Source organism: Notechis scutatus, chromosome 4 (assembly GCF_049901735.1).
Source record: "Notechis scutatus isolate UNSWTSFEM ecotype Mainland chromosome 4, rNotScu1.2, whole genome shotgun sequence".
In the NCBI taxonomy this organism is placed as follows: domain Eukaryota; kingdom Metazoa; phylum Chordata; class Lepidosauria; order Squamata; family Elapidae; genus Notechis; species Notechis scutatus.
The window spans coordinates 48,933,068-48,951,448 of NC_142012.1; the positions used below are offsets into that span (position 1 = coordinate 48,933,068).

The window sequence follows — 18,381 nt, forward strand, 5'->3', positions numbered from 1 at the left end:
AATGTTATAAAAGTATGTGTCAATGTAAAATATGTATATTCTCTTTTCATGGAAAAGGGAAAGCATCTGAAATAAGTTAAAGGCCAGTCAGAATGGATATGATAGCTTCCAGCAAAGACTTAATAGGAAAATGTTGGGTTTATGTTGAAGAATGCCTATCAATAATCTATCAATAATCATTGTTTCTTTCTCCTGTTCATCTCCCATTTTTAGGCTTAATAAAAAGCTATATATTTCTTTATTAACTTTTCATCTGTCACTAATAATATTTGGTCAAATGCTGTTTGTTCCTTATAAAAGCCATATGTCTTACTGTCTTTTTCATATCTTGATTGTACTTGCATATATGGCCACCAAGCTAAGTCCACACTTCGGTTTTACACTTCTTGTTTGGTTTTAAGCTCCCCTTTTACATTCAAAATGTCTTCATATATTACATTTTTTCCAGATTTATTATGTTTGGATGAATAAATGCTTCCATTGTTGATAGACAAACTGGTATTTTCATATAGGTTTTTGCTTTATTTTTTTCCCCATACTACAAGTAAGGCATTCCTTACATGTCTTTGAAAGTATCTATGTATTTATTATTGTTGAACCACAAGAAAGTGTGCCATCCCAGTTGGAGATCTTGGCCTTCTAAAAATAATACTCTTCTGTGTCTGAGCATTATCCATTCTTTCACCCATGTTAATAGAGATACTTGATAATAAACTCCCAGTCTGGTAATCAAAATCCCCCATTGTTTTTAGATTCTTGCAGCATTTTTAATCTTATTCTTGCTTTTTTGCCTTGTAGATGTATTTCAAAATTATTCTATTTAACTCATCAAAATATTTGTTCTCTAGTTTTATTGGAATTGTTTGAAACAAAAATATTGGTAAGATATTCATTTTTATAGTTGCAATTCTTCCTACCATTGACAATTGCAAGGTCCAGGTCTAATTTAATTTGTTGTATTAGCCTTGTATAGTTGTCTTATTTAATTGTTACACATCTTGCTGTTAAGTATATTCCAAAATACTTTACTTTCTTCACTACTTGTAGAACTATTTTTTTGTGTCAATTCACTTTTCCGATTCTCTGTGAGATTTTTAACTATTACTTTAATTTTTCCTTATTTATTTTCAGTCCTGTCACTTCTCCATATTCTTCTATTCTTTCCATTAACTTGGGACTAGTTTCCAGTGGTTCTTCTAAAATAAATACCAGGTCATCTGCAAATGCTTGTAATTTATATTTTTCCCTTTTTATTTCTATGCCTTTTATTTCCGATCTTGTCTGATGTTTCTGTTTAGTACTTCCAATGTTAATATAAATAGTAATGGGGACAATGGACATCCTTCTCTTGTGCCTTTTTTATATTAAAATTCTCTGTATAGTTCCCATTAACTATTACTTTTGTCATTTGTTTATAATAAATTGTCTTACTCGTGTTTATGAACGTCTTACCAAAATCCATACAATTTAATTGTTGTAACATAAATTGCCAATTTACATTGTCAAAGGATTTCTGCATGTCTAAAAAATCAGTGCCATTTGTTTTTCATAGTGGACTTCGTAATACTCCAACATGTATAGGATGACTCTTATATTGTTTTTAATGTGTCTTTTTGGTAAAAATCCATTTTGGTCTGAATGAATAAATTCATTCAAGAACTTTTTAGCCTTTTTAGCCAGTATTGATGCAAATATTTTATAATCTACATTTAATAGTGATAATCGTGCATGGAAGCAAGCTTTGAAATGATCTTTCAATCAACATCCATGTTATAACTAGCTGTGCAGGAGAACAGTTATAAATAAATATTGTGACTTGTCAAGGAGAATCTTTAGCCTTGCTAAGGTTATTCTGATCACACAGCACCCCCTTTTGGCCATATGAGAAACTAGTAATACCTTGCATTTGTATGTCTTTACTAGTACAGTAAATGCAAAAAAAAATCTGATGCTTGTATGTGTGCTTAAATATATTGAACAGGCTCCCTATTTCTATTTCCTGATTAGAATACGGAAAAAGTTAATGATGGTAAATATAGCCATCTGGGACTTTGCCATAAAGTCCCAGATAGTGGTATCCAGATCAGGGTCCTTTTCTGTTTTGTTTTTTGTCTTTGTGTGTATATGTGTGTGTCAAAGTGTTTGTGTTCTCTCAAGGTAAATGAAACTGTTAAATGTCTCTGATCCCTAGGAGAAAAATAATAATTAAATTGTTAGAAATAATGTTGAATTAAGCAATGGAAATGCCTTCACCCTGAGCTTGCCTGGCCAGCAGAACAGGGTGAAGTTTCTTTCCCTCTGTACTTTTAAGAACAGCCCAAGGTTATGAGGGAATATTTTAAGTTCATTTACAGGAAAAAATCATTCTTGCATTTACTGTGTGGTTTTATCTGTCCATCCTTTTTATGAAGCATGTGAATCCAGTTTTTTTTCTCCACTGTGATGTCCCCATTTTGTTATAACTGGTCTGTTTAATAACCACAATACTGATTTTTTTTCTTCCTCAAACACTGCCTACAAGCTATCTACCACCGCCAATCTATCTCTCCATCTCTTATCATCCATCTCCTTTCCTGGGAGGATCACCCATAAAAGGTGGGAGGAGCCTTGTTCTCATGTCTTTCAGCCCTGCACACATGACTCTGCAACCTGTGGAAGCAGATAACACTGACCCAGATGCTGCCTCCAGAGGAGACCTTCCATTCATTTGAGCCAGAGAATTGGGTTTGGATCCACCATCCACCTGAAATCCATCACAGCAACCAGAGTGGAGCAGACCTTCCCAAGCCTGACTGATTGGCCTTACCACCAAGTCAAGCCTAACAGACTTGAAAGAGAGGACCCTGAGATTGACCAGTGAAGACTAAAGACTATTTTGAATCCCCAGAAGACAGCTGGAAAGACAATGGGGGAGGATGGAAATTCATTGTAAGGTTTCCTTTCTTGTTTCATTTGCATTGTAATCAGTTAAAATTTTAAATGGACCCATGGAGGGATGGCATTTGGGAGTGGTTGACACAGTAAGTTCTGAACATCTTGGACTGGTCTGGTGGGAGGAAAATTTGTCCAGCATGTTTGTATTGTCTATCTTGCAGAAGCAGCTACACACACACACACAGAGTGTTCAGAATTAGACTGAGGCTATCCCTTTCACCTATCCCCACACAAAGCTTCTCCTAATTTTGTTTTTTGTTTTGTCTGTTGCACTAAGGCCCAAGCAGTCATACCTCTATGCCAATTCCATGGGCGAGGGGGCATCCCCTCAGGTAATTCCCTCACTGAAGAACTAGCAGAAAAGAGATCTCCAAACCCCAAGCCCTGATTGTGACTCACAATTGATGTTGCCCAGTAAAAGCAGGATGTGCTGCACGGTGGTCTCATTAGAAGAAGTCCCAGAGTTCATTGTGTGTAATTTGAAAAATAAATAGCCTGGATTGCATACTGGCTAACCTCAGTTTGGCCTCACAAAAGTTAGAGGTAGGGCAGGTTCAAGAAACAACCTTTGTAATTGGCAGCCTGTAGCAAAACCATGGCTGTAAAGCATTTTGGGGCTTGTGCTTGCTTCAGACATGACTGTAAGCTCACAGAAAGTGACATCAAACCTCTGAAAATAATTGGCATAGAAAATTAGACACTGTAAATTTCTTTCCAGAACTTTTACCCTGGCTGTTAGACCAGGGGTCCCCAACCACCGGTCCGTGGACCGGTACCGGCCGCGGAACAACTCCTACCAGGCCGCTGGCTTGCTGGGCGCCGCCATCTTTTTCATTTCATGAAAAAGTGCTTCCGGTGAGCTTTTCCGGGTAGAAAGCTCACCGGAAGCACGTTTTCATCAAAAAGATGGTGGTGCCAGCGCTCGGTGAGCTTTTCTGGTAGAAAGCCATTTCTACCCGGAAAAGCTCACCGAGCGCTGGTGCCGCCATCTTTTTGATGAAAACATGCTTCCGGTGAGGTCACTGGAAGCACTTTTTCATCAAAAAAAGATGGTGGCGCCCAGCTGATGCCGGTACCGGGCCGCGGCGCCCAGCTGATGCCGGTACCGGGCCGCGGTGTCAAAAAGGTTGGGGATCACTGTGTTAGACCTTCATGGCTGAAAGCTCCCCTCTTGGGAGCCAAGGGATACTTTTCTGCTACCTCTGTCATCGTATTCCTGCCCCCGTGCCTGAGCTGCCTTAAGACCTGCAGTCTCACCCCTCCAAAACACAATGAAAAGGGAAACCAGTTTTTCTTAACGATAATTCAAATTGACCATGACTATCAAGTATACTCAGACACTTCCCAGGATTGTGCTGAGGGTGAAATAATTGGCAAAAATTATTTGCCCTAGCACAAAATGGGGGATTTGGGGATGTACACCCCAAAAGGACAGTGCCAAAAACCCCACAGCACCAGAAACCTCAGAAAACAGTGCCAAGAGACTCAAGTCAGCCCTTTTCCCTTTGACAAAATTAAGCACCAGCTGAAAGGAACACTCAGAGCAGCCTGCTAAGGGTTGTTACAAAAGTAACAAAAGCTGACCACAGAAATACTTAAGTAGAGCCATTAAAATAAGGGGAAATCAGACTAAAAATAGACTCTCCCAGGTAAACTGAAACACCCTCTTTTTTTTTGGCCCCTGAAAGGATTAGAGCCCAAGGACAGGATAAACAAACGACCTGGTACCTAGATTAACCCAGGAAAACAAAACCCAGGGCAACCAGAAAATATCAAAACCCATCAAGCTGCAGGAGCTTCAAAGGGGAATTAAGCATAAAAGGCTCAGAGTCATACCCCCCCATTTGCTTGCAAGCCAGGAATACTCCAACTGTGTCACTACTTTTCTTGCCTTCCTGAATGAAAGAACCCTGCTTTCTGGCAGCTCACTTCTGTGTCATTTCTTCTCAGCATCAGTGACTGCTTCCCAGCTGGGGACAAACTCAGGAAATTTTCTTCCAACAGATCCTTTCAATAAAGCAGTGTTTCTTGAATCAGAACTTCTAGCTTAAACTTAATTAAAACCAAACATCAAGAAAGACCTGAAATGGTAAAAGAGAATTAGCTAGAAATGGTGGATCAAACTGCCACACATAAACCACTGATTTATTTTGGGCCAGTGTTTAAGAAATATTCAGAATAAATGAGATACTGACCCTATCTCTCTCACACAGAGACTCTGTCAGTTTGTTTACACATATGTTCGGAGGAGAATTCATCTTTGGCATTATTGTATTCCTGTTAACACAGATAATTCAGACAAATGGGCTATATCAAGTAGCCTATAATAACACCGGATGCTCCTGAAAAGAATCCTCATTATTTATCAAATTTAGATTTAAAATGCAAAGAGGTTTTTTAGATTCTCTTATAATATGATAATGTAGCCAAGTGTCAGAATTTTCTTCCTATCTGGTAAATATCGTGTAAGAAGGCACTCTCTCCCCAAAGAATTTACCCTTCAAAAAATTAAGGATAGAAAGATGCCTTTATCAAAGAGGAAAACTTTCCTAAAATAAGAAAATGATTCATGCCTGGTCCCTCTCTATCAGCAATAGCACTAAAGGCATTATTCACACCTCTAGGGAACCCAATGAATACTTAGTTTTCATTCAGGAAACTATTCAAATCCAGAAACAGACTTCTGATACCACAGTCCTTTACAAAGCAGATTAACAGAGGAAGATAAAATACTATTTTAAATGTATATTCCCATCTGCCTTCAAAGACAGGACATAACTCCTTAATACAAGAGATAACGACAATCTGACACATCTTCACACACACATTCAGGAAACATTTTACAATCCAAAATATTTCAATTTCAAAGCTCTAGAGCAGGGGTGTCCAACCTTGGCAACTTTAAGACTTGTGGACTTCAACTCCCAGAATTCCTCAGCCAGCTTTCTGGGAGTTGAAGTCCACAAGTCTTAAAGTTGCCAAGGTTGGACACCCCTGCTCTAGAATTACAGTATATAAAAATCCATGCACTCATCAGGTTACTTTGTCCAAGTAACAAACTATCCAGGTAAGAAAGGTTGCTACTTGTATCATTTCTGAACCCCCAAATAAAGACCTCCAGCAGCTGGGTTCACAGCTTCATTTGATTGCATTTTGCTCTCCCAGCCGAGTAAGCTAGCCTGATTTCTTCCAACAACAGTATAATTGCATTCAGGTTCAGGTAAGCTCAACTGCCAATCCTCCTTGCCCTCAATACAAACACAGTCTCTTCATCATTTCATTAGAACTGGAATAATAATGGCGCTCTCAAACTGTCCCGTCCATTGCAAAGTTTCTACTCTCTTGCTATCCAAAGTAGTTTCTTTGCTCTGCCAAAATAAATAGTACTCTGTGTGGTCTGGCTGCTCAACATATTCATTATATGCAAATGAATCTGCTCCAGTTGGCTACTGGGTGCTGTGGTAGAAACACCCCATCTTGTCCAGGCAATACAGGTAGTCCTCAACTTACGACCACAGTTGAGCCCGAAATTTCTCTTTTTAAGTGAGACATTTGTTAAGTGAATTTCCCCGCCCCATTTTTACGATCTTTCTTGCCATGGCTGTTAAGTGAATCACTGCAGTTGATAAGCTGGTAACACGCCTTAGGCACAATACAAGAGATAACGACAATCTGACACATCATCTTATGTGAATCTGGCTCTCCCATTGATTTTGCTTGTCAAAAGGTTGCAAAATGGGATCACATGACCCAGGGACACTGCGACCGTCATAAGTATGAACAAGTAGCCAAGCATCTGAATTTTGATCAGGTGACCATGGGGATGTTACAAAGGTTGTAAGTGTGAAAAATGGTCTTAAGTGCTGTTGCAACTTTGAATAATCACTAAATGAACTGTTGCAAGTCAACATTGTGACCTCTAGTCACAATAGTCCACAACCATTCCATCCTGAATTACTAGGTTGTCTGTTTTCCTATCATGGGTCATTAAAATACTGATTTTTTTTTTTTATTAGTTCACTAGGGAACCACTTTAAAAAAAATAACACAGGTGGATACTTTTTCCCTTTTTCCCACCAGGTAGAACTGAATTTTGTAAATTTCATTTCTAATCTAACTGAAAGAATGGAATATAAAACTGTTGGGCGTATGTGTTTTTTTTCCTACCGATCCACTGATAGATGTGCCAGATGGAAAGTGTCAGGTGAAAGGAATTGGAAGATTATACAAAAGGTATATCAATGAATACTTACTCAAAGATGAATATTCAAAACTTACCTGATCTGAGGTACTGGGTTTCCAGCAATCCTGCACTGAAGTAGAACCTTGCTTCCTTCAAGAATCTCTTGACTCCTCAGTTTCTGGATAAATCGAGGGGGAGATAATTGATTCTGACTTTCTTTTGCAATTTCATTTTGAGAGACCGTCTCACCAGCCTGAGAGTCTTCTTTCCTTTGGAGCACACATTCTTTAACCTGAGCGACTTCTGGGATCTCACTTTTTGGTGTGATTTCTAAACTTGTTTCAAATACTGAATTCTTTAAAGAGTTTGACAAAGCTAATTGCTTGCTCTTAGGAGAAAGATAGCCACTATCTGGAGACGAAGAATTTCCATTTGGACTCTCGACTTTCATCTTGGCTGCTTCATGAAAAATAGATGACAGTTCTTCAATCAAAGTGGCAGCTTTATCACATAGCTTATTCTTGACGTGGACGTTACTTGTCAAAACTGATTTAGACTTAGGGCTTACTTTTTGGCCATTTAAACTGTGCCTTTCAGCATTTTTGAGAGTTCGAATGAAGCTGGGTCTTGCAGGCAGCAGGGGAAAAGCACTTGCTTGTTTGCCAGTAACATTTAAAATACCATTTTTTTCTTGAGGATGTGCATTCTGATCCTGCTGCTCCGATGGAGTTTGAGATGAAGGGCACAAGGAGGTGGACCTGGTTGCGCAATTTCTCTTGGAAGGATAACTGTCATGTGCTCTGGCTTGCCCAGAAGAGGCGTTTTCTGGTGAGTTTGGAGAACTGTTAAGATAAGAGCACTCTTGCTTAACTTCTTCTTCAACAGAATTAATGGCTTTATGAGCAAGTTCAAGGCTTTTGTTTTTCTCATCTTCACTGAGAAAGGCCGATAGTTCATGTGAAAAGTCCCCATCTTGTATATCTGATAGGGAATCATAAAAGAGTTCATAACAGGATGAATCCTCAGAATTATTTTCATAGTTTCCAACATAAGTGCTCTTCTCAAAAGGATGAGGCTCTTTCATAATTACAGAGAAAGGGACAGGCTGCCCACAACTTGTGTCCTGCATGCTGGAACAAAAAATAAATCTTGTCTCAGAAAATCCAGGAATGTTATCTAAGTTGTATCCTAAAAAACAGTCAGAGATTTCCTGCAAAAAGAAATGCATAACAAAATGCATACTTTTACATACTGTTATTTTTTAAATGAACTTTTAGAATTTTAATTTTTTACATTAGAATTTTTTCTAAATCCGTGGTTAAATCTTTTACATTTTGAACATTTATAAACTTTTTAAATTTTAATCCTTAAATGAACTAGCAAAAAAAAAACATAGCTATGAAGAAAGAGACTACATTGTTCTCCTTTGTACCATATGTTCTATGTATCTACTTATATCCATACAAAACCCAAATTACACCTGCACTAAATGTAATCTAAATGAATTACAGGTAGTCCTCGACTTACTTCATTTAGTGACTGTTCAAAGTTACAACTGCACTGAAAAAAGTGACTTATGACCATTTTTCACACTTACAACCATTGCAGCACCCCTACGGCCATGTGATCAAAATGTGGATCTTATGATGGTTGCAGTGTTCTGGGGTCATGTGAACAGCTTTTGCAAAGTTTTGACAAGCAAAATCAATGGGGAAGCCAGATTCACTTTACAACTGTGTTGCTAACTTAACAACCACAATGGTTCACTTAACAACTGTGGCTAGAAAGTTCATAAAATGGGATAAAACTCATTTAACAAATGTCTCACTTAAAAACATAAATTTTGGGCTCAATTGTGGTCATAAATCAAGGACTATCTATGCTAGAAGAGAAAATATAGGATCTGGGACAGTAGTGGCCAACCTTTTGGGGCTCCTGTGCCAAAAATTGTTCGCACGCTTTCATGCTTGCGCTTGCATGCAGGCACCCAGAAGGCAAAAAAGGACGTGATGAAATGGGCCTAGTTTTCAGCCTGAAGAGCCTGCAGAAGCCTTCCTAAAGCCTCTGGGAGGCCGAAAAAGGCCTCAAACTGGTCAAAAATAAGCTGTGAGGCGTGCGCATGTGCAGTGAGGTAAGTTTGCCTGCAGCTTGCATGTCAGGACAAATGGCTCTGCGTGCCACCTTGGTACACGTGTCATAGGTTCACCATCACAGATCTAGGAGAAATTCTAACCACTCTGAAACTCAACCTACAAAATGAGAAACTCCAACCTAAGCAAGAAGACTATACCCAAACTGAACATAATAAAAGAACAAACAACTTCTAAAAGAAATGACCCTGTATATTAGGGGTGTCAAACTTGCGATAACACATTGTCATAATGACATATCATAACTTTCCCCTCCTTTGCTAAACTGGGGGTGGGCGTGGCCAGCACATGATGCATCTGACCCGCGGGCCACAAATTTGACACCCCTGCTGTATATGAACCTTAGAAGAAGACCTATGGAAACATATCATTCATAGAAGAAAACAGCAACCAAGAACAATGTCCCTGCTGTCTAGTCCATTCCCTTTTGAGCTAAGCAATCAATTTCATAGCCTTCCACTGCAAAAAAGCATGCAGACATTATGAAAAGAGGCATCATCAAGTTCATCAGCTTCCATCGCCCGAAAAAGACTGCCTAAAGGCGAGGGGACACGGGCAGCCCTGCCTCGCCCCGAAGCGGCTGGGGACTCTGCCTTCAAGGGAGTTTTCGTCTGCCGATAGAAGCGGCCTCGCGGTGAAGGGAGCGTGTGTGTGTGTGCGCTCGCCCCGAGGCCGCTTCTACCGGCCGATCGAAGTGGCTGGTGACTGCATTTGGAGAGTTTCCATTGCCCGAAAGAGACTGCCTAAAGGTGAGAGGACATGGGCAGCCACGCCTCACCCGAAGTGGCTGGGGACTCTGTCTTCAAGGGAGCCCGATAGAAGCGGCCTCGCGGTGAAGGAGCGTGTGTGTGTGTGCGCTCGCCCGAGGCCGCTTCTATCGGCCGATCGAAGTGGCTGGTGACTGCATTTGAGGACCTTCCATTGCCCAAAGAGACTGCCCTAAAGGCGAGGGACACGGGCAGCCCGCCTCACCCCGAAGCGGCTGGGGACTCTGTCTTCAAGGGAGGCTGCCGATAGAAGCGGCCTCGCGGTGAAGGGAGCGTGTGTGTGTGTGCGCTCGCCCGAGGCCGCTTCTATCGGCCGATCGAAGTGGCTGGTGACTGCATTTGAGGACCTTCCATTGCCCGAAAGAGACTACCTAAAGGCAAAGGGATATGGGCAGCCACGCCTCACCCTGAAGCGGCTGGGGACTCTGCCTTCAAGGGAGCTTTCATCTGCCGATAGCGGCCTCGCGGCAGTGTGTGTGTGCGCCGCCCGAGGCGAGGCCGTGAAGCTCCCTTGAGGCAGAGTCCCCAGCCACTTCGGGCAAGGCGTGGCACACACACACTCCCTCACTGCGAGGCCGCTTCTACCGGCCGATTGAAGTAGCTGGTGACTGCATTTGGGGAGCTTCCATCACCCAAAAGAGACTGCCCTAAAGGTGAGGGGACACGGGTAGCCACGCCACGCCCTGAAGCGGCTGGGGACTCTCCCTTCAGGGAGCTTCTATCGGCTATCGGGGTATTCTAGCCTAGGCTACCTGCAGGGCACTCCTAAAGGCAAGTTTTCTCCCCATCCCCCCGCCCTTCCCCCACCCATTTCTCTTCACCTCGTGTAGTTCTAACAAACGATGTGAGAAATGGCGGGGGAAAGCATGGTTTGAATAGGCCTAAATTTTGGGGACGGGGCTTAATTTCACCTCATGCCTAGAAATCATGCTGGGCCTTCCTATTGGTGGAGGCCGTATTGTTGGAGAAACACAGTACCTTGGTGTCAACTAGGAGACAAACACTGTATCAAGTGGGAGATCAAATAGGTTCCTGACCAACCTAGCTGACAACTTGTCATCCAAAAGGTAAAGGAGTGAACTAGAGAAACAGCTATATTGGACTTAATTCTTACTAATAGACAACAAGAAATAGAGAGGGTTGAAGTTGCCAGAACTTTGGGGGAGAGTGACTATGTCATATTGGAATTCAGTACAATGCAAATACAAGCAATCAAACTGGTGTCTTAGACTTTAAAATGGCTGATTTCAACAAACTTAGAGAGAGTTTGGGAAGGATTCCATAGATGAAAATCTTAAAGGGGAAAGCAACTCAAGAAGCCTGGGAAACTCTGAAAAATTAATTATAAAAGCCCAATCCAGCTCAATACTACTGAAAAAGAAAAACAAGAAATCCAAGAAGAAACTAGCATGGCTACATAAAAAAAAATCTCTGATAAATTGAAAGACAAAAAGGACAAGTACAAAAAATGGAAAGAGGGACACATAACTAAGCAGAATACCAACAAATAGCCCAAATTTGCAAAGATGAAGTCAGGAAAGCTAAGGCTCAGAATTAAGTAAGACTTGGAACAAAAGTCAAGGAAACATTCAGTCCACTAATGAGTGAAGATGGCAAGGAAATAATGGGCAGTAGAGAGAAAGCAGAGCTGCTTAATTCATTCTTTGCATCTGTCTTCACACAAAAAGATAATACAGCCCAACCTTCCAAAAACATAACTATAAAAGACAGGCTAGGAATACAAATTAAAATAAGAAAGAAAATGGTATGAGAATACCTGTCCACTCTGGATGAGTACAAATCACTGGGACCTGATGGATTAGTTCCCAGATTTCTGAAGTATCTGGCAGATGTGATCTCATAACCATTGAACCATATCCAGGAACTACAGACCAATCAGCCAAACATCAATTCCTGAGAAGATCCTGGAAAAGATAATCAAGAAACAGATTTGTGAACACCTAGAAGCAAGCAAAGTTATAATCACAAGCCAACAAGGGTTTTTCAAAAATAGATCATCATGCCAAACAAATCTTATTTGGTAAGCCGTGGATGAGCTGTGGTTAAAGTGCAGTACTGCAGGCTACTTCTGCTGACTGCTGACTGACTGCAATTTGGTAGTTCAAATCTCACCAGGCTCAAGGTTGACTCAACCTTCCATCCTTCCAAAGTGGGTAAAATGAGGATCCAGATTGTTGGGGGCAATATGCTGACTGTGTAAAACAGCTTGGAGGGGGCTGTAAAGCACTGTGAAGTGGTATATAAGCCTAAGTGCTATTGCTATTTCATTCTTTGACAAAGTGATTAAATTAGTGGACCAGCAAAATGCAGTGGACATAATATACTTGAATTTCAATAAGGCATTAACAAAGTAGACCACTTTGGTAAGCTAAAAAGTGTGAGATAGACAGTATCACCAACAGATGGATATGTAACTGACTGACAAACTGTTCTCAATGTGTAATCCTCAATGGAATAAATTCTACATGGAAAGAAGTAAGCAGTGAGGTACCCCAAGGTTCCATTTTAGGCCCAGTATTCTTCAACATCTTCATGAATGATTTAGATGAAGGAATAGAAGGGGAACGCATCAAATCTGCAGATAACACTAGACTGGTGTCAGGGTTCCAAGTAATGCGCCCATAGAAAACAAACTCTGAGGCACTCAAGCTTCTTAAATAATAGTTTATTGGATACATCATATTGACATGAACTGGTGAAAGCTCATTCTGAGGTTTTCCATGGCTTTCACTTAATTAAAAGTAAAAGTTTTCCCCTTTCCCCCAAGTCATTGGTCATGCTGTACAATCCAGGTGCAGTTCCTTGTCCAAAACTTCCTTAAAAAGTAGACTAGGAGGTGCTCTGGCCAGTGCTGCAGTTTGCCAGCAACTCTTCTGAACTCTTGGGTGTATTCTTTGGCAGGGCAGTCCCTCTGCTTCATCTCCTTGATCTCTGCCTCACCTTCCTGGGCTTGGGATTCATCCTTAAACCTGTCCCTCAGCTCCTGTAGGAAACAAGAATCGACATTTCCCAACTCTGGCACGTCCTCATTGTGTAGTTGGTTCATCCACTCCGCTGCTTCCCTCTTGAATTTCTTTGTAATTGCCTGGATCATCGATTGATCACTTGGGTAGTCAGGGCCATATTCATCGATGTGGGCCTATACTCGGTTTAGGAAGAATGCCAGCTTGTCTGGATCCCTGTCAAAAGCTGCTTTAAACTGTCATGGGGCAGCAGGCCAGGCTGGTGGTGGAGGCGCTGCTAGGGGCATCAGTGGCATCAGGGCAGGGGTCCATTGGGCCCAGCTGGCTTGAACCCAGCTGTGCCCAGGATAGTAAGCCCAACGGGGAGGCACCTACCAACCCGGTGGAATTTGAAGCTGTCTGGGCAGGCTAGCTGCTCTTGAACATCTCAGTGGGCTCTGTCATGGTCCTGGGATGGATTGCACTGATGGAGGCAGTGGGTGGGTGGGGGGCTAGCTGCCCAGGTTGTTGCAGTGACAATATGTTTCCAATTTCTCTTTCTCTTATCTGTATAAATTCTTTGTCTTTTAATATGGACTGATTTAAAGTCCATCTTACTCTTCTCTTTGTTGCTTCCAGCTAATTTTAACTCGAGTATGATCGAACCATAAATTTGCTTCTATTTCTATCTCTTGCATATTTGCACTTAGTTCCGAAGTCATCTGAATCATATCCATTCTGGACCAAGATTGATGTGTGTTAGAGAAAAAAGTGTATTGGTTTTCCCTGGGTTCATTTCTCTCCACGTGTCTTGTATAGATAGTTCTTCTGTCATTTTAACCAAAGTTCTAGGTAAAGTCTTTCTTATTTTTTAATTTGTTTTGCTACTTTTATAGTCAAGTTTTGTATCAACTATTGCACTGCAAAATCTTAAAAGACAAATATTTTTATATTCTGTTTCAAGTATCTTTGAGTATGAAATTTTTAATAAAATTCTTCTTGTCCATTGTTTGGTGCATAGATAGCAATTAAGAGTATCTGTTTTTGGTTTAAGATCACTTCCACCATCAAAATTCTCCCTTCTTCATCTTTGAAAATTTGATTGGCACTTATTGTTTCTTTAATATATAATGCCACCCCTCTTCTTTTTTGGTGCGATAGCGAGGAGAATAGTTTTCCCAATTTAGGGTACTCCAATAATTTATTATGGAGTTTTTTAATATGTACTTCTTGAAGTGGTATTATGTCCAATTTTAATCTTTGTAGTTTGAAAAATATTTTTTTCTTTTCATAGGGGAATTTCTCTTCTATATTCTGAAATCTCAGATTTTTTAAAAAGAGAACAGAAAAGAGGAGACCTCATTACAAAACATGTGGGATACAGAGAAAACTTATACTAGGTACTAACTATAACTTATATAGCGAAGAAAAGTAAGAAAAAGAAACAATATCAAAAGACTTTAGAAGAAGAATATAAAAGACTTGAAGTAGAGTTACAAAAAGAACCATAAAAGGTAAACTTAAAAAACCAAGTGGAGATGATTAAGCATAAGTTAAATATAATGGAAAAAGACAAAAATAAAAAGAGCAAAAAAAATTTTTTTTTTCAGAATGCTAATAAACCTGGAATAAATCATATTGGCATGAAATGGTGAAAGCTGACTCTGAGGTTTCCCATGGCTTTCACCTAATTAAAAATAAAAGTTTTACCTTTCCCCCCAAGTCACTGGTCATGATGTCCAATCCAGGTGCTGGCCAGTTGCTGGGGACTATGGCAATGTTGAACAGCAGCAGTGTAACAGGGTTGAAGCAATTTCATTGCCTCAGGACTGATGGATCCTGGCCAGGGGAGGGATTCAGCCAGTTCAGGCAAACTGGATATTAATTTTACATCCAGTTCTCAAAACTGGTAATTCCAATGACCAGCTGGTCCCACCCACCCACCCCCCGATGCTCTGTTTTGGCTGCCAGGAGGCTCCAGGTAGGCTTTCTAGGCCCAAAATGGGGCATGAGGGGGGTGTCCAGCACTGCCCACCCACCACCCACCCATTTTGGCTGCCAGGAGGCTCCAGGGAGGCCTTTGAGGGAGAAAGGAAGAAAAAGAAAGGAAGAAAGGAAGAAAGGAAGAAAGAAAGAAGGAAGGAAGGAAGGAAGGAAGGAAGGAAGGAAGGAAGGAAGGAAGGAAGGAAGGAAGGAAGGAAGGAAAGAAAGAAAGAAAGAAAGAAAGAAAGAAAGAAAGAAAGAAAGAAAGAAAGAAAGAAAGAAAGAAAGAAAGAAAGAAAGAAAGAAAGAAAGAAAGAAAGAAAGAAAGAAAGAAAGAAAGAAAGAAAGAAAGAAAGAAGGAGGGAAGGAGGGAAGGGAGAAAGAGGGAAAGGAAGGGAAAGTGAATGAGATCTGGATGGATGGATGATGGATAGAGGGAGGGTGGAAGGGAGAGAAAAAGGAGCAGAAGGAAGGACCACAAACCCTGGCACAAGACACAACTTCAGTGGATGCTTTGAAACAGCACAGCAATCCAGGGCTAGAAGGGACCTCAGAGGTCATCTAGTCTAACCCCCTGCTGGAGATATCTGGGTTATTTTGGTACCTCACCCAGTCACATGACCACCAAGCCATGCCCACAGAATTGGTTGTTTAAAAATTTGAATCCCGCCCCTGGTCCTGGCATTCTGGAAGATAGCCTGTTTGAGGTACTTTTGTTGACAAAGTTTTGCCCTAGGATTCAGCATTTTGCCCAATTGAAGGTTACAAAATATCAAACAGACACTAGAATTTTAGTAGTATATAGATTATAATTTTACTAATTTTGTGCATTTTTCAGACTTTATTAAACCCCTTGGTTAATATTTTGCAAACATTATTTTGTCATCACTGTGACAAACAATTTAAATCTGAGAAAGTCTACTGTATGTAATCAATGGACATTCTCTTTATGAATATCTGTTCCTTCCAACAAAGCAGAAAATACAGGGGGGGGGGAGTGTGAGTGTGTTAAGTGTGCTTCAATCTCACAGAAATCCCTCTGCATCTCTTTAGAAATCTGCTTAGTAAAAGATAACAGGCAAAAATGTCTTAGCTTTTTAAATGGCTCATTCAATAATTCCAATGAAAGAGAAAAGGCTTTCAAAGTTACCCTTGTCTATGTATTGAAAAGTGCTTAAAAAGAGGCATCTTGCAACTATTGAAGCCCATAAGTAGAAACTAGATAATTTTTAATAATGGAAGAACGGAGGGGTATTTACTATTCAAGGGCTACAACTGTTCCATTACTTTTAAGGTCTGGCCAGCAGGTTTTGTGTTATAATTTAGTATCAATCAAATACCTTTAAATCTGCTTTGAATTAAAATTCTTCAGACGTTGTGTTTTAACTGTGGGCATCTGAAGTTAATACTGAACTGGGGAGGAGTCGGGATACAGACCACAGCAATACAGGAAACCTAGATTTCTTTTGCCAGAGCTCTGCTAATTTAAATGATAGCTAATCTAGTTAAAATAACACTTGAACCCTCTCAAATAGCAGACATGATCATAATTAGAACTAGCCCATGAGTTATTTCTAGACCTCTCTGATTAGACACCAGCATATTTATAATGCTTTTCTCATATTACTAAGAAGTTTAATAATGATGGTAAAATATTGTATTGAATATACACACAAGTTGTTTAATATATTGTTTTATTCTCTCTCTCTCTCTCTCTCTCTCTCTCTCTCTCTCTCTCTCTCACACACACACACACACACACACACACTTTTTTCTCAATTTTTCTAATATTATTAAATCTGCAAACAATATTTTGGCAGAAATACTTATATGTCAAGAAACCTCAGACAATATCCTGAGAGAAACCATGAATTCTATATAAACAACTTTAGTTATGTTAACAGAATATTTATATCCTGTGAAAATAAGGCAGAAAATAAATATTCTGAGCACAAGTAAATACTTGGCTAAGACTGTTTTTGGGATAATTAAGAAAGAGGAATGAAATAGACAAAAGTATCAGCACTCTATTAATAAAAACCTTTAACAATTTTTAAAAGAATGATAATAATCAGTAGGAGCTTTTAAAAATGGCAGCAAAATATGAAATAATATTTCTTAATGCTTAATATTAAATAAATATAATTAAATATAATCAGTGAAGAAGCAAAATAGATCATACAAACCTTTCAAATCTTCAGGACACTTTGTGAAGAATTTCATGCAGGATAATGGGACTCTTCAGCATAACCGTTTTCTATTTAAGAAAATAGAAAGTTTGAGCTGCTTTAGCTATTCATTCAAGAAAGCTTGGTCCACAGTAAGTATTGAGATAATCATGGCCCCTGAGTTACATCTGTCTTCTCTGACTATCCAATTCCTGTCCTTCTCATCTATATTTGGCAACTGAACTCATGTTTCAGTGAACTGCCACTATCTGGAATTTCAGCATAATAGACTTGAGCCTAGAAGAACGAATAAGAAGTTTGAATAATGTTTCAAACTTAAATATTCAATAAAACTTGAATAGCTTGCTGCTGATTATAACAAATCATATTCTTGCTGATAACCATATTCTTATTTACTATTGAAGAATTTTAAAATGTGACACAACTAGAGCTATCTATAAGAAATGTTTTGCATAGTTCTGGTATTAGAAAACAATTCATCCTTTATGCTTCTTTACCAACATGTCTTTTTGGAAAACAAAAGAAGGAAATAATATTAGCCTTGTATGCATTTTTAATCTTAAGAACCTTTTACATCAGTAGTTTATATTGTGTTAACACTCTCGCAATAAAAATGACTCAATAAAATCTTATTTTGTGATATCAGAGAGTACATAGTAGATTAATGCATGAAACTGACTATGCCTGTAAATGTCTTTTAACATTTTCATAGCTGTATCCCTTCTTTAACACTGACGTACACCATATGACTACATTTTAATTTCTGAATCTCTAGTCTTATATACCTGAGAAAAAGTCCCATACTGGAATTTATTTTAGAAGAATGCACTTTAAACATGTTTATTCCTTTTGCATTTTCCTCTCTTTTAAGCATAGGTTTATTAAATATTATATTAAACAAGTAACACAAATTACAATAAACAACTAAACAAATGCAAATCCTAATTCTTTTTAAAAAAGAAAATATATTTATAAAGTGCAGAAACCCCACCCTCAATAAAAGAAAAAATAAGAAAAAATAAACCAATAAGTACTGTATATTCAACACTAACAACTTACCAATATCTCTTAAAAGGCAACCAAGACTTCTTCATTCTATACCTCATTCCATTTTCTACTGTTTCTAAATCTTCATTTCTCTTTATTAACCAACAAAGATGCAAAAAAAAGGTAACAAAATAACTGATCAACTAATTCCTCCTTTAGGGCGGA

The 18,381-nt window shown here is 39.4% G+C and overlaps 1 protein-coding gene across 3 annotated transcripts in view; it reads right to left on the reverse strand.

The window, feature by feature from the left end:
* PALLD (palladin, cytoskeletal associated protein) overlaps window positions 1-17,347 on the reverse strand; it is a 183,848-nt gene extending 166,501 nt beyond the window's left edge. The window contains exons 1-3 of one of the 3 annotated variants that reach the window (XM_087963345.1): window positions 17,167-17,347; window positions 11,812-11,959; window positions 7,213-8,247 (exon numbers count right to left, since the gene is read on the reverse strand). In XM_087963345.1, the coding sequence (XP_087819471.1) occupies window positions 7,213-8,246 (1,034 nt within the window). In that variant the 5' untranslated portion in view covers window position 8,247; window positions 11,812-11,959; window positions 17,167-17,347. Of the gene's footprint in view, window positions 1-7,212; window positions 8,328-11,811; window positions 11,960-17,166 lie in introns of those variants that run through there. The other 2 variants (XM_087963347.1, XM_087963346.1) reach the window with 2 other exon arrangements.
* Between the last annotated feature and the right edge of the window lie 1,034 nt (window positions 17,348-18,381).